Source organism: Mustela nivalis, assembly GCF_964662115.1.
Source record: "Mustela nivalis genome assembly, chromosome: 17".
Classification (NCBI taxonomy): Eukaryota; Metazoa; Chordata; class Mammalia; order Carnivora; family Mustelidae; genus Mustela; species Mustela nivalis.
The window spans coordinates 48,190,739-48,207,414 of NC_139036.1; the positions used below are offsets into that span (position 1 = coordinate 48,190,739).

The window sequence follows — 16,676 nt, forward strand, 5'->3', positions numbered from 1 at the left end:
GCAGAGAGAATGTTCATTCATTCCCCCAGCAAATATGTATTGAAATCCTACTATGTGTTAGGCACTATTCTAGGTGTTAAAGACTTAACAGGGAATAAATAGGTAATGTCCCTGCTCCCATTGGCTTACAGTCTAGTGCCTAGATACATACAATAAACAGGTAGAGGTAGAGTATATATTTTTTTGTAATAGGTACTATGGAGAGAAGTAAATCCAGGAAAAGCGAAAAAAAGTCTAATAGAACTTTTAAGTGCATAGGTTTGGTAGTCAAATGGGCCTGGGGATGACTCATTCTGCCATCTGGTAACCCTGTGATTGCGGGGTGAATGATGTAACATCTCAGCCTCAATTTCCATATTCATAAATGCAGAATCATGATAGCTATTTCATAGCTTTGTTACGAGCATTAACTGAAAACATAGGTAAACCACTCACACCGTGTTCAGCAAAAGGGAATTTTTCCTATTGTTTTTGAATACATTAATGCTTTGTCACTCCTGACCCTGTCTGAGAACCTGTGTCTGGGATCTAGCCTACAATGTGGCCCAGAGAAAAAATAAATGTGGTATATATCATAATAGACATTCTAGCTCACACTCACCAGGGGCTTCTTCTGTATGAGGTGCTTTATAGCAAGACATGTCACTTAGTCACTGTAACAGTCCTACAGGTTGAGTGCTCTCACTGTCCCCGTTTCATAGAGTTGTGGCACGGAGCAGCTGCATAACTTATGTAAGGTCATCGAAGTAGTGAGCGACAGTGCTGGTATCTGATGCCAGAGGTTCCACACGTGACCACCACAGCTAACTGCTTACCCGCTGTGCACTGACTTTCCTCCTTAAGCATGACACACCCACCTGAGCACATCATTGAGACAAGCAGGAGCAGAAGCATTGGCCCTCACTGGCCATTTTGCATTCTAGCATGGGGACTGCTCAGGCCCGCCTTATTCCCACACCCTCCAGCAGGAGCCCTACCTGTTATGTTGACCACGATGCTGTTGACCTTGGATATCCAGCTCCTTTCCACTTTGCACGTGTAGTTGCCATTGTGCTCCACCATGGCCATCACAGAGTAGGTGGCCTCCAGGTCCTTGCTCTCGTGCGCTACAATCTCCTTGTCCTTCTGGATTATGATTTCTGGAAACGCTTCAATCAGATGGGTCACTTGAATGGTGCACCTGATGTGAAGCTGATCTCCTTCTGTGATCACTCCTTCGGGGCTGATGTGGAATTTGGGAGTAGAGAAGGATTCTACAAGAAGAGGACAAGCTGGTTGGACTCAGGTTCAAACCTGGGGGAGGGGAAGAGGCACTTAGGTCCCTCCCTCTTTTGCTTTTTGTTGCCAACCACTGTTCTTCCTTGTTAATGAAAAAAATTCAATCTTTCCCCCCAAAAACCTTCTAAGTTGCTCTGATAACTTCTCACTTCTCCCTTCTCACTCATTCTTGCATCTTCAGCCTATTTTTTTTTTCTTAAAGATTTTATTTATTTATTCATCAGAGAGAGACACAGTGAGAGAGGGAACGCAAGCAGAGGGAGTGGGAGAGGGAGAAGAGGCTTCCTTTAGAGTGGGGAGCCTGATGCAGGGCCTCTGATCCCAAGGATGCTGGGATCATGATCTGAGCTGAAGGCAGATGCTTAATGACTGAGACAATCAGGCGCCCCTCATCTTTAGACTTAATTGCAATCCTCCCTTGAGCTTCCCAAAGGTGAAACCACCTTCTCTAGAGCTCATCTACAGAATCTTCTCCAAACGACCTCAAAAATAATCAGAGCATTAGAAACAGACTCTCACCCCTGCCCACAGAGAATTGTCTAGGCTCTTCTCACACCACTTCACGGAACTATGGCATCAGTATAAATATTCCATAGCTTTCAAAAGTGACAACGACTGTGCTGCTTCATGGAAATGCACATTTAAATAACGATATGCCCCCACCCAAAAGTGATTTCTAGTCTCTTCTGTTTTTTTTTTTTTTTTAACGTTGGCCTTGACTGACTAAATTGATTTCATGACTTACGCAGTTTGGAAAACACTGCTTTGATAAGGTATGGGCTGGATGCCAGGGCATGGGATCTTCAGGAGCTGGTAAGAAAAGTAGGGACAAACCTTTGCTTCTGCAAAACGAATTGCAGAGCATTAGAGAATACACACAGATGGCCAACTATGCAAAATCAGATGGGACATTTAAAAATGCCCAAAGTAGTTTAATTCATTAACCTTTTTTCTGCAAAGTCATCTAACTTCACAATAAGTAACTATCATTAAAAAAAAAAAGTCTGGGGCGCCTCTGCCTTCGGCTCAGGTCATGATCTTGGGGTCCTGGGATTGAGTCCCACATCGGGCTCTCTGCTCAGTGGGGGGCTTGCTTCCCTTTCTCTCTGCCTGCCTCTCCATCTACTTGTGATTTCTCTCTGTCAAATAAATAAATAAAATATTTTTTAAAATAGTCTGTTTTCCTGAATAAAAGTCAAAAAAGAGAGGCCACCTTTTAGGACACTCAACAACTACCCTATGGAAGAGCATAATAATCACTAAAGGGTTTTTTTTTCTTATATCTTAATTAATTCCAGATGTGCCAGAGATCTAAAGGCAGGAAATAAAAAAACATTAAAATAGTAAGAGCAAACATAAGTGCACTTTTACTTCAATAATTTTTTTAAAGATTTATTTATTTATTTGTGAGAGAGGGAGAGAGAGAGAGAATGGGGGGGCGGGGGCTTGATCTCACGATCCTGAGATCATGACACCAAGATCATGACCAGAGCTGAAACCAAGAGCCAGTTGCTTAGCCTGACTGAGCCATCCAGGTGCCCCTAATTTAATAACCTTTAGTAAGGTTCAGGTATGAATCATGAAACAAATGCCAAAAAGAAAAAGATGGATAGATTCAATTAAATAAAGATGAAACACTTCTGCATGCAAAACCTATCATAAAGACAAATGATGAACTCGGGGAAATTTGTGCATAGCATTCCAAAAAGAGCTAATGTCTTTCATTTATAAAGGACTCAAACAAACCAATCAGACACAGTAAAAATGGGCCAAGTGTATATGAACGGGAAGTTTATGGAAGGAAATGTAAGAGGCCAATAAATGCAAAATACACTCAACCTCAGTAAAGACCAAAGAAATACAAAGCGTAAGAACAGTGATATATCACTGTGCCTCAATCAGACTGGCAAAAATAATGAAAGTAAATAATACTCTGTGAGAGTAGGGATGTGGGGAAACAAACACCAGCCTCGCTTTTGATGGAAATGTTCAGCCATTTTGAGAAGCGCTTTGGCCAGACACGTCAATATTTCAAATGCACAAAACATTTGAAACAACAAATTGACTGCCAGGAATCAACCTTGGAAATAATAATGAAACAAAATACTTGGGAAAGTACCCAAATGATGAGTTTAAGAATGTGTATTCCAGGATTGTTTTAACCACAAAAACCTGGGAAAATATCTAAATGTCTATCATTGGAAAAATGAGGTAAATCATGGTACTACCTCTCTCTCTAGGATAAGGTTCTGAGATGCCACAGAGATTGACCAGGGTCTGTCTGTCTTGACACAGACCCAAGTTCATAAAATACTGCTAAGGAAAAGTCATAAAATAGTATGTTTGGCAGGTTGTATTTCTTTGTCAAAACAAAGAAGAACACAATAAAAGTTGTGTGTGTGTGTGAGCACATAAAGCAGAACAAGGCTGGGACCTACCAGTGATTTTCTCTGAGCAGTGGTGCTGTGAATGATTGTCACTTTACCCTTTATATTGTACCCTATTTTCTGAAAACTAAACCCACACCAATGTATTATAATCAGAAAAATATTATATATACATACTATCATCCCTGTATATATGTGGACATATATCCATACACAATGGGGTGCTGACACAGATACCACAAGCAGGAGGGTATTTATGACAAACCTTGGGGTTCCTATAGATAAGACTTGAGGCTATCTGCACTAGGGTGTGCCTTCCCTCGACTCTTCCTGGCTCGTGAGTCCTGTCTCATCCTGCGGGCTGCCTGTCCCAGGGCTCCCATCATTCTAGACATGCACATGCAGGCTTCCCTGTTATGGCTTTTCTCTCTAGAGAGCATGCCTTAGGACACCTCATTGGTTTATTTGTCCAAAATCTCGGTGATGAGGGGTGGGTAGAAGAGGGGAGTCCTTTATCAAATGTGGGAGGCAAAGGCTGAGGACCTCATGCCCTTCCCTCCCTCCAGACTCCACCTCCTGGTGTCTGACCCGTGTTGGACTAAAGCTGTGGTTTCCACAGTGCATCGTTTCCCTGAGTCGTGACCAGTGTTTTAAAAAACTAAAGTAGAGGGGCGCCTGGGTGGCTCAGTGGGTTAAAGCCTCTGCCTTCGGCTCAGGTCATGATCTCGGGGTCCTGGGATCAAGCCCCAGGTCGGGCTCTCTGCTCAGCAGGGAGCCTGCTTCCCCCACTCTCTCTACTTGTCTCTCTGCCTACTTGTGATCTCTCTCTCTCTGTGTCAAATAAATAAAATCCTTAAAAAAAAAAAAACTGAAGTAGAATGGAACAGAAAATACCAAAATGCCCCATATACCGAGATGATTTGTGAAACTTTTGTTTGGGAAATTCCTCTCTCTCTCTCACACCTACACACACGCGCACGCGCACACACACACACACACACACACACACACACACGTTAAACGATAAACATAATCTTTAGGTAGTTAAGAACAGTCTTGAGAACAGCAGCCCAGCCCAGAAGGCCCCTGCCCGCTTCCGGAATTCTGGGCCCTTTCTCCCCACCCCCAACCAGCAAACCAGAAAAATTGATTTTGAAAAAGGAGGGTAGGACTCTGACCTGTCACGGTGACCAGCTCACTCCTGATGGTTCTCGAGTACTCCATGTGGGTCTCAGAGAAGATGCTGGCCTGGCACTGGAAGTATATAATATGGTCCTGCTCCTCCACTGAGAATTCCAGCAGCACAAAATTCTGGTCATACGATTTTTTTTTTTTTTTTTGCTTTGAATTGTTTGTGTGTAGTTCGAGTTTTTCAATTGTGAACTGTACTGGGGGCTTTTCCTCTGGGACAGAACAATTGACCATCACGACCCCGCCTTCTATTGCCTCTTTCCTGTCCAGTATCACTCTGGGATCAGACACTCCTTGGGGAGAAGAGAAAGCCCATTAGTATCATTTGCTGTAGATATGCAAGCTTCCCTCAGCTGGGAAATTCAGCCCATTGGAGGGTCTTCTGCTTTGTTTCTACTACCTATCAGGTAACTATTGAACCTGTATGTGCCTAGAGCTATAGCAGCTACTTTGAAAAATACCAGATACGTTTAAGAGGTGGTTCGTGCTTTCAGAGTTTATGAACCCATTGGGAAGACTAGTCTTCTCAACTGATAAATACAATTACAGACAAAACAAAACAGCCAGTATCTATTAGAAAGTACTCCCCTGCTTCATGCTGATCTCCCCAAAGGAAGGGATCATGTCCTCCTCATTGTTGGGTTCTTGGCTTGGCTCAGAGTGGGACTCAATAAATATTTAATGAATGAATGAATAGCCTTTTGTCTACCTCAAAAACCAATAATGATTAAGAGTTAGAGAGGCCAATTTTGGAGTCCAAGAGATCTTGGTTCTAACCAGCTTCGCCTTGGAGCAACTCCAAGGCATGAACATGCCGCTCAACCTCTCTGAGCCTGTGACTGCCCCTGGAAATGATTTGATTGGGAGGGGGGGGACCATGTTTGGCTCCCAGTGCTACTACAGGGGTTAAATAAAATGTGTGTAAAGCACTTCTAACTGTTGACTTCATGAGGGCCTAATAAGGGGGTAGTTCTTACAATGACTGCTCTGATGACCAACATGAACACAAAAATGCAGAAATGACAGTCATGGTGGCCACTGTCAAGGAAGTACAGGGCTCACCTCACTAACTCTACCCATTCAACCATCCAAGTTTTTAAAAAAATTACCCTAAGTTTCAAAAGCCTGCCAGCAGGTTTCTTTTCAACAACATTGCCCAAATTCAGCCCTGCCAATCTTTCTCAGTCTTTGCTCTTCCACCCATGCTATGTTCCACGTCTCTGCCTTTGCTCAACTTCACCGTCGAGCAAACTCCTATGCCATCCTCTGTATCTGGACCGAGTGTCCCTTCCCCCAGGAAGCCAGCCCTACCTTCTCCAAGAGGAATTGTTTCCACTCACTTGTGTGCTCCCTAAGCACTCAGATCATGTGACTATTAGACTCTAATTATTCTTGTACATGTTTCTCTTCCCCACCAGACAGCAACTGCCTCCAGGGCTGGCCCCTAATGTTTTTTCACGCCTTGCATCTGGTTTTCTTCCTGACTTTCAGCCTGGGGAAATGCTCCTTGAGGGAGGAAATCCATGCGTGGATGGATGGAATCCTCTATCTCTGAACCCCAATTCCCCACGATTTCCCTCGTTTCTCCATTTGTACCTCCCCTTTTTCTTCTGGTTAATTTATTCCACGATCATCTATTGAGTGCCTACTATGAGCGAGATTCTTTGTTCAAGATACAAAAAGGCACCAAAGCCCGTCTCTTTCCTTGTGATCGCACATTCCAGAAGAGCAGACGGGTGCGTGAGAAATGCTTCCAATACCATGAAATGGTAATTACCATTTACTGGGAATTCATTATGTGCTGGAAATTATACTAAGCACGTCACCTACGAGATGTCTTTTAATCCTTCCAATAACTCCCCGAGCTGGGGATTACTGTTATCTTCATTTCACAGAGGAGAATTTTAAAGTTTAGAGAGGCTGAGGGACTTGCCCAAACTAGACGCCAGGCAGAGGGGACGTAGCAGCCGGGGTCAGCAGTTAGCATATGGCCTTTCTACAAATACCACTGGATGCCGAGATTGCATAAGAGCTGTGAGCACCAGGACCCTGGGGGTGATCGATTTCGCTTGGGAAGGCGTCAGAGAAGAGATCACTAAGCTGATTCTTGAAGGAGGAAAAGCAGTTGGTAAGGACAGGAGGGGAAGACGGGTATTCCCAGGAGATGGACTAGCATATGCAAAGGCACGGAGAGGAGAGACAGCCTGGCATATTGGGAGCATGTCTAAAGCCCACACTTTCAGGTTAGGAAAATGCCAGGCAGGGGAGTGGGAAGAGTGCGGCCAGTGTTCCCGGCCACTCAATTACTCTTCTTGCCTTCACATCTGCTATAATGCATCAGCTCGAGCTTCACTCAAATGCAAGGACTCACCTTTCACCAACACCTGGTACTCCGAGGTGGTTTTCTCCTTGTTGTTGAGAATCACGGTGCATTTATATGTCCCTGCATCATAGACCCGGGCTTGGGGAATAAAATAACTCTCGGTGGTGTCCACGGAGGAGATGTTGTGAAACAGCACATCATCCTTATAGAACAGCACCCAGTGCTGAGGCTTGATGTGCGAGGTGGTGCTGATGTCCACGACACACTGCAGGGTCAGGTTCTGCCCATTTTGCACCTCCCGGCCTGGCAGGATCTTCATGTAGATGTGGTTGATGGTGAAAGCTAAATGCCAAGGGAAGGAGAGCAGACACACCTGTTATCTCAGGAACATCGCCACAGTGTCCTTGACCACATCAGACTGGTATGATCATACCCTCTGCAGTGTAGCCTCCAGGGGCTCCTGGGACCCCAGCGACCAGGCAGCGAGTAGCTGTGTGTAGTGCCCATTCTCGAGGAGGCCATCTCTGCAACATCAGGACCTGGGGTTGGGAGCTACTGTGTCTGGTGTGCTTCGTGAGCCTCCTGTCTCATCGGCTTCCATGAAGTGTGAATGGGACAATCATGAGATTAGAAACATTTTACTGAAACGTGTAAGTGGCCAGTGCAGTCAAGCATTTCCAAACCCCCAAAGGCAGAGGATATGATGTCTATATTGTATAGGCATTATTTGAAATAATGCACGTTGAGAAAAGCAGAGGGAGATCATAAATATAAAAAAATCAGGATAGTGGTCACTTCTGAAGGGAAGAGGGGTATACGAATAGGAATACACAGAAAGATAGAGTGTTGGTGATGTTCTCATTTTAGCACTGGGTGGCAGGCTCATGTGAATTCATTATGTTACTAAAAGCATGTCTCTATAAATAAAACAAAAGGCAATTGTGCATAGATCACAGATGAAGGTATGTTACGAGCCAGGAATTATAATCAATTTAGTTCTGTGTCCCTGAGGTCCCCAAAAGAGAAGGTATTTTCTGTATGAGGATACAGGGTAAAGTCTCTTTCCCATTCTTTTCCGGTCCACCCAGTTCCCACCTCCCCTTGCAGAAGTAAGCACTGATTTTCGTTTCTTCCAGCTCGTCTTTATACAACTATAAGCAAATACAAAGATAAATTCTTACTTATTCCCCCCCCCCCAACCCCACAGCTTTTACACAAGAGGTAGATTTCGACAGGCAGAGTCTGGCTTCTGACCTAAAGTTTATATGGCCCATGAGGACTTCAGGGGCCAGAGACAGTGTGGGGCTGTGGGTACCCCATGTTATTCAAGCAAAACAGGGTCACATAACTTAAGTAAGGCTCCTCAAATTCAGTTCTTCTCAGATACTTTGATCACAAAAATATTCATGGGCTGTGCTTGATGAATGTATATTTATTGGGTATCCTGCATAACCTGAATCTCTTTACCCTGGGACAGAGGAAGATCTTCAGAAACCTGCAAGCTTGAACCATTCGGCTATGGTCCCTTATGGCCTGGTACTAACAAATTAAGTTTGGCACTCTATCAAACGCTGTTAGGTAGGGACTGAATTGCGTTCCATCCCCCCAATACACACACACACACACACACACACACACACACACTCACACACACACACACAACGTTCCTATATTGAAAACCTAACCCCTTGTACATCAGATAGTGATTGGGCTTGAGCAAAAGGCCTGTCACGAGGTGACTGAGTTAAAATGGGCCTTAATCCAAACTGACTGGTGGCCTTATATAAGAAGAAATTTGGACAGAGAGGGGGGGGGGAGGGAAGTACGTATAGAGGGTTGACCGTATGAGGACACAGCAGCAAACAGCCATCTGCGAGCCAAGGAGGGAGGCCTCAGAAGGGACCAAACCTGCTGACATCTTAGTCTTGGACTTCTGGCCTCCAGAACTAAGAGGAAATGAATTATCTTGTTTTGGCCACCCAGTCTGTATTAGTCTGTTGTGGTAGTCCTAGGAAACTAATAGATGCTGGTGAGAAATTGTCTTATGGAAACTGATACTGTCTGGTCCAGGATGCCACAAGGATGTTGTTCATGATTTCACTGGGTTTCAACTGCATCAGCAAATGCTGTGTTTAGGGAGCCTCGGTGCCTCCATCGGTTAAGCGTCTGCCTTCAGCTCAGATCATGATCTCCGGGTGTTCAGATTGAGTCTCTCATTGGGCTCCCTGCTCAGCGGGGAGTCTGCTTCTCCCTCTGCCCCTCACCCCCCACCTGCTCACCCTCTCTCTCTCTCTGTCAAATGAATAAACAAAATCTTAAAAAAAGAAAAAAGCTCCATCCATGTTGTCGCAAATGGCAAGATTTCATGTATGGAACTAGAGCGTATCATGCTTAGCGAAATAAGTCAAGCAGAGAAAGACAACTATCATATGATCTCCCTGATATGAGGAAGTGGTGATGCAACATGGGGGCTTAAGTGGGTAGGAGAAGAATCAATGAAACAAGATGGGATTGGGAGGGAGACAAACCATAAGTGACTCTTAATCTCACAAAACAAACTGAGGGTTCCTGGGGGGAGGGGGTTTGGGAGAAGAGGGTGGGATTATGGACATTGGGGAGGGTATGTGCTTTGGTGAGTGCTGTGAAGTGTGTAAACCTGGTGATTCACAGACCTGTACCCCTGGGGATAAAAATATATGTTTATAAAAAAAATTAAAAAATTAAAAAAAAAAAGAAAAAAGCTGTGTTTATTCTATCTTGTAGATTCTGAAATTTTTCTAATGGATCTTGTTTTCATTTTTGCTTTGACTGCTAAGAAGTATAAACCCAAAATTTCATCTCTGCTTCTAGCAAACTTTGGGATGAATTTCTATATGCTAAAAGAACCCCCCAGTTTTATTTGCCTGCCTTTTCTTCCTTCCCATTCTGATTTTCTCCTATTGAACAATAATAGTAATTGTTATAAGTGGTCCCAAATTATTTTTCAAGTAAGAAATGGTATAGATAGCTAGCTAGCTGACCAGAGATACTGGCAAAGATTGTCTTTCTTTCTCTCTCTTATTTATTTATTTATATTTTTAAAGATTTTTTAATTTTTTATTTGACAGACAGAGGTCACAAGGAGGCAGAGAGGCAGGCAGAGAGAGAGGAGGAAGCAGGCTACCCGCTGAACAGAGAGCTCAATGCGGGGCTTGATCCCAGGATCCTGGGATCATGACCTGAGCCCAAGGCAGAGGCTTTAAACCACTGAGCCACCCAGGCACCCCTCTTTCTCTCTCTTTTAATAAAGCCAAATCTTTCGGAACAATTTAGAATTTGGTTTGGCTACAATATGTCTCAGTTTTTACAATGAATACAACAGTCCACACCTGTCCCTTTCTTCTGAGCAATTAAATGAACAAAAATAAAATGGCATCTGATCAGTTGACAAGATGAAGCAAAGTGGTTGTTTAAATGCAAGTTATTTCCTGCAGCATGAATGCTTAGAACTCCCTTTTTTGTTTTTGTCTATTCCTTGCTAGTCCTGGTCTGAGGAGCTGCTCAGTGAGCTCTCAAAACAAAATCTCTTTGGATCATATTTAGTTTCCCATCAATTAATTTGGTCTCTTCCCAGGTAAGGACAGGGAGTCTCATTCCCCTCCACACTACCTTCTCCTCATTTTAAACCATGCTATTTAGCACAGTGATTCTAACAGGAGAATGAGGTAAGTGCAGAGTCAGGTTGCCTCGGTCAAATCCCACCTCCGTTCACAAACTGTGTGGCTTTGGCCAGTTCCTGAACTCTGAGCCTCAGTTCGCCCATCCATACAATGGACGTAATGATAGTAAGGATAAATGGGAACCCGAGTTTAAGTACGAGAAACACAGTTCCTGGCACAGAAGAAGTGCTTGAGAAATGTTAGCCAGGTCTGCCAGTCACAGATACAGAGCCAAACTTTAGTCTCGAGGGTGCCGAAACTCTGCATCCATTCCCTATTTCTAACAAAATTTTTTCAAAAGAAAACCATTTCTTAATTTCCCAGGTTACTGACTTCTCCAGACTTCCTGGGGTTCATCACCCCTACTTTATTAGCTGGGGGATGCTGGGGGTCTCTCAACCCCTCTAAGCTACCACTTCTCCTCCTATAGAATGGGGAACATGAGTACCTGCCTTCCCTTGTCTTTCAGCCTTGAAGAAGGACTGAGCCAAGGCAGCCGAGAGCCCTGAGGGGCAGAGCCTGGTCCCCGGCTAACAGCCCCTTCCCTCTTCCTTAGCACCATTCGGCCCATGTTCCAGGAGCCTTCTCTGTGCTAGGCACCCTGTCCAATACTGGAAGCTCACAAAAGAGTGAGATCAGTACGGTCTTTGCTCCCCCGGAGCTCACCATCTGCAATCCCAAGCCTTCTCTATTCCAGACCCTCCAGCTTCAGCATCATCCCTGCCTGGGCTTCCTACCGACCGTAGACCTAATGCACATCTTTCTTACAGAAGCCCTAAAGCAAATCAGCTAAAAGCATCAGGTGGTGTTTCTTTCAAAAGGATGAGAGCCACTAGCTCGGGGCACTCCTGCCAACTGCTTTTTCTTTTTTTTTTTTTTTTTTAAAGATTTTATTTATTTATTTGACAGAGAGAAATTACAAGTACACTGAGAGGCAGGCAGAGAGAGAGAGAAGGAAGCAGGCTCCCTGCTGAGCAGAGAGCCCGATGCGGGACTCGATCCCAGGAACCTGAGATCATGACCTGAGCCGAAGGCAGCAGCTTAACCCACTGAGCCACCCAGGCGCCCCCCAACTGCTTTTTCTGAGCCACAAACACACATCTGCTTAATAAATCAACTCAGCCTGGTCACTGGAAGAAACGTCACACTCCCGTGGCCAACAGCAACAGACAAGGGACAAGGAAGGCAAAATGGAAGAAGGAAAAGGATTTTATAAAATGTATCAATAACTTTATTGTAAATTTATGAAACCCAGCTCAAAACCTCATCGATGTGAGGCCAGCAAAAGCAGCGGCCCAGCTTTCAACACGCCCACCATCTCCACCTCCATGTCCTCGCACATGGTAGCCAGACCAGATGGCCCCCAGGGAGGCTCGTGTTCCACGAGTCCTACAGGCACCTTGCCACCTCATACCAGGGTTGGTCTTCCAACCAAACACACTGAAGTGTTGCTTTGTTGCTTCTGAAATGATAAAAGACGTGGCAACTTTTGCCTTGAGCACTTTTTCCTTTACTAGGATCACTCCCTCTGGGCCAAGCCATGAGCGTCCCTCTGGAGGGGCCCACGTGGTGAGAAGCTGTCACAAGAGTGAGCTTAAAAGCAAACCTACAGCCCCAAACAAGCCCTCTGTTCACTGTAATCCCCAGCAGCATTCTCTGGGCCATCTCCTCCTGACAGGCCCTGAGCCAGAGCCCTCAGGTTCCTGACTCTCAGACACTGTGAAGTAAAAAAACCGTTATCTTGAGTCACTACATTTGGGGGTAAGTAGTTCAGCAGCGATATGCCACCAATCTCCTCTTCAAAAATCTCTACCCGATTGTTCAGATAGTATAGAACACAACGTCGTCTTCGTGAATGAACCGCTGGGGAACAGCCAAGCTGGATTGCTGTGTACAGCTCTCACAGTTCACACAACAGAGTGAGTGTTCACACCTGGCCCCCCTGGGGATTCACGGGCAGGTGGGAGGGGGCCCACGAACCGCCTTCAAGTGTGGGGTTTTGGGGTGGGGTGGGGAGAGAGGAGCTACAGTTTTCTTTCCTGAGCCCAAACAGTTCAGAACCATTGTGATCAAAGTTTTTTGGGGGGAGGCAGCAGCCTAAGGAGGTCAGATCTTTTCAACCTGGACAGAGGAAGGCTGACAGAGGGGGACCCATGTAACAGTCACCAGAGCACAGATAAGGCACCCAGGGACCATTGTGCCAAATCGCTAGACCCTAAAACAAGGGGCCTGCTCCCCTGGACCTCGAGCCCCCCGTCAGCGGATGCGGGCTCCTTGGGAAGATGAGGCATCGCGACTCAGCCAGCCTCTCCGGCGACCTGGAAATGACTCAGAAAGGGAGGGAGAAGAGCACCCCCCTCCTCCCCCCTTGTCAGGAAAATTACCGGGAGTCAGCTAGCACAGAGCCCCTGGTGAACTCTGGGGCTCAGTGGAGAATGTGCTGACCCTTCTCGTCTGGATCCCAAGCATGTCCCATCTCGGTTTGGGTCCCCTTCGGTGAGATGTTTATGGAGCACCTGTGTCAGATGCTGGGATCGCAGGTGGATAAGAAATCGTCCCTGCTGTCCTACACCATACTGGCTGGCGGGGACCCAGATAACCGAAGGACAATTCCAGACGCACCGAGAGGAAGGGCAGCCCAGGAGGGGCCAAGGGAAATCTGAAGGACGAGCTTCCTGAACCAGCCTTGGACCAGGTGGGGCGCCCCAGGCCGGAGCTCAGCGTGTACCAGGGCACAGGGGCAAGAGGACTCACAGGTTCCGTATTTCCACAGGGAGCCTCTTTGCTGCAAGCGTTTTAACCACGTAACTATTTGCTGCAAAGCCATTTTGCCATCAAAGATAAAATCACAAAATATAAAAGAGGGACATTCATTAAAGGGGACATAACAAAGCATGAGGAATGAATAACAAAATCAGAAAGCTATTGTAAAACACAAAATAACTGAATACGTTTCAAATGTGTGGAGATTCATGGCAAATCTATGTAAATAACTGATTGTATTTCATGGATTGTACCTAAGTGTGTGTCCCCAAAGTCTTTTGTTAATAGAATTATACTTTTTTTTATTTATTTATTTTTTTTTTTGGTCTGTTGATGGGTCTCCTCATTTTTTAAAAAAGATTTCTATTTATTTATTTGACAGAGTGAGAGCGGTTGAGAGAGCACGAGCAGGGGAAGTGACTGAGAGAGAAGGAAACACAGGCTCCCTGCTGTGCAGAGAGCCTGAGGTGGGGCTTGATCCTAGGACGCTAGCCAGCCTCAGGGCCTGAGCTGAAGAAGGGAGACACTTAACCTACTAAGCCACCCAGGCGTCCCTCCTCATTCTTTTTTTAACTGAAGTTTCTTCCTCAGGAAGAGAGGTAGAGTCCTGGAGCAGCTGGCTGCCTCAGTCGGTGTGGAGCTTACAACTCTTGATCTCACGGTCATGAGTTCAAGTCCCACATTAGGAGTAGAGATGACTTAAAAATAAAATCTTGGGGTACCTGGGTGGCTCAGTGGGGTAGTGGCTCAGTCGTTAAGCGTCTGCCTTTGGCTCAGGTCATGATCCCAGGGTCCTGGGATCAAGCCCTGTGTCAGGCTCCCTGCTCAGCAGGGAGAATGCTTCTTCCTCTCCCACTACGCCCTGCTCCCCCTGTCTCACTGTCTCTCTCTCTCTCTCTGTCAAATAAATAAATAAAATATTTTAAAAATAAATAAATAAAATCTTAAAAATAAAAAAAGTAAAATAAAAATAAAAGAGAGGTAGTGTTTCCAAATACTAGGATGCGTATTTGTATCAGAACTCTGTACTACATCGAGAAGGCGAATTGCCTCCTGCACTGTTGTTTGTTCTGGCCAATTGTCACAGGCCCATTAGTAGCTGTTCCCAAGTTCTGTGGGAAACGTGGGTTCAAACTCTGCACCACTGTATAGACCATCATGAGGGCCAAGATTTATGTAATATAAAAATGGAGGGGTGCCTGGGTGGCTTAGCGGGGTAAGCCTCTGCCTTCGGCTCAAGTCATGGTGTCAGGGTCCTGGGATCGAGCCCCACATCAGGCTCTCTGCTCAGCAGGGAGCCTGCTTCCCTCTCTCTCTGCCTGCCTCTCTGCCTACTTGTGATCTCTGTCAAATAAATAAATAAAATCTTAAAAAAATATATGGAGCCTGTGTCAATGGAGAAATGAAACCAAACTCAACCAGTTGATAAAACCAACAGACTGCCAACCTGTTACTTAGTCTTTCACAGCAAGATTGCCTACGGCCTATTATATGCAGCGAAAATGCTTACAGCAAAGATACTCATGGCAAAACCACCTAGAACCGGGAAATCAGCGCATTCTGGGCACGTGCAGTTATAGGAACTGGACTATGGGGCCCGAAGGGGTGGGCGCCAGGTAGGAGGGGCCTTGCCTGGGGTGCTGACAAGCTGGACTGTCTGAGGGTATTTGGAAGGGGGGTGACAAGATGACACCCGAGCTTTAGAAAGATCACTGTGGGCTGGAGGGAGAGACCGGAGGCCTGTAAACATCCTGGACCGCGGTTCAGTGATAGCCCAGAAGGCCTGTGCTAGGGCAGGCATGGAGGGACCTTGGGAAGGAGTAGACTTGAGAATATTTAGCGGACGAGAAAGGACTTGCTTTCTGGGGTGATGAAAGTGTTCTGGAACTAGACAGTGGAGATGTCTGTACGGCATTATGAATGTACTGTCATTAGTAGCCAAATTTGTTATATATAGATCAGCACAATAAAGAAAAGACTTGTGGGATTGGATGTGAGGGTTGAGGCAAAGAAAGCAAGTTTCCTGAGTCAGGTATCCAGGAGGGACTGGGTGCGGTCCACCGAAGCAGAGAACACCAGAAAAAGATAAAAAAACGGGACAAGATCCCAGTGGTGCCACTGGGCTTGAGGGGCAGTGGACCGCTAGGAGATGTCGGCCACTGGCTCCTCTCTGGAGCCGGATGCTCAGCGAAGAGGACCAGGGCAGGGATGTGGACAAGTGGAGGGATGCGTTGAACTTCAGAACCACAGAGACTGCAGAGACCAGGGAACAGCGTTCAGACCCTGGGAAAGTTCAAGTCTCCTCTGGAATAAGGGGAAGAAGTTTTGTCAGAGGGGCAGGAGAACACCAAGGAAGAGTCTAGAAGCTCAAGGCAGGAGGCTTTGTGCACAGGCATCACAGGGGTGCAGAAGACTAAGGGCTAAAGAGTATTCATGGCATTTGTTATTACAAGGTCCTTGATGACCCCTCAGTGAGAAGATTCCAGTGCCAGGGAGATGTGGGGACCAAGCACTAAGGCCAGAATACTAAGTGAGGGCAGACTGAGAGCTAGCGTTGCAGAGACAGGGGCCGTAAACCAGTCTGGAGGCAGGTGGGTTGTTTGTGATTTTTCTTATTCCTAAAAGAACAAGAGCTACCGATTGTGTCTGTAGAATGAGGAGAAAGAGCCAGAAGAGGGTGGGGGAGAGAGATACTAAGAGTGCGGAGGGAGCTGAATGAATGACAGAGCGAGATTGGGGCGGGAGTGCTGTGAGGGATGGGCTCAGAGCCCAGATGGACAGGCTGCACCCCCCCCCCAAAAACGTCAGCCACGAGGGGCGACAGGGCTGAAGCCGGGAGGATGGGTGGGGAGGAAGATAAGCCGGGAGCTGGGGCAGGGCGGGAAGTAGAGGGAGTTGCCTCCAGACTGCAGTGTTTTCTGAGGTCATCTCCTGAGGCAGGAGGGCTGGGGTGGGGGTGGGGGAGCCTGGGATAAACGGAACAGAAAGGGCCAAGGCTAACCAAGGACCTCAACCACAGAGCCTGCAATGTGGGGT

General features: G+C 46.1%; 2 protein-coding genes across 3 annotated transcripts in view; one reads left to right on the top strand and one right to left on the bottom strand.

Annotated features, from left to right (window-relative positions):
- The window catches only part of TACO1 (translational activator of cytochrome c oxidase I), a 742,329-nt gene that overhangs the window by 607,474 nt on the left and 118,179 nt on the right, over positions 1–16,676 (top strand). The gene's annotated exons all lie outside the window — the stretch shown is intronic.
- PECAM1 (platelet and endothelial cell adhesion molecule 1) overlaps positions 1–16,676 on the bottom strand; it is a 58,966-nt gene that overhangs the window by 36,532 nt on the left and 5,758 nt on the right. For both annotated transcript variants that reach the window (XM_082706669.1, XM_082706670.1), the window contains 3 exons: positions 7,228–7,521; positions 4,844–5,149; positions 978–1,253 (listed from right to left, as the gene is read on the bottom strand). In XM_082706669.1, coding sequence (XP_082562795.1) covers positions 978–1,253; positions 4,844–5,149; positions 7,228–7,521 — 876 coding nt within the window. The remainder of the gene's footprint in view (positions 1–977; positions 1,254–4,843; positions 5,150–7,227; positions 7,522–16,676) is intronic.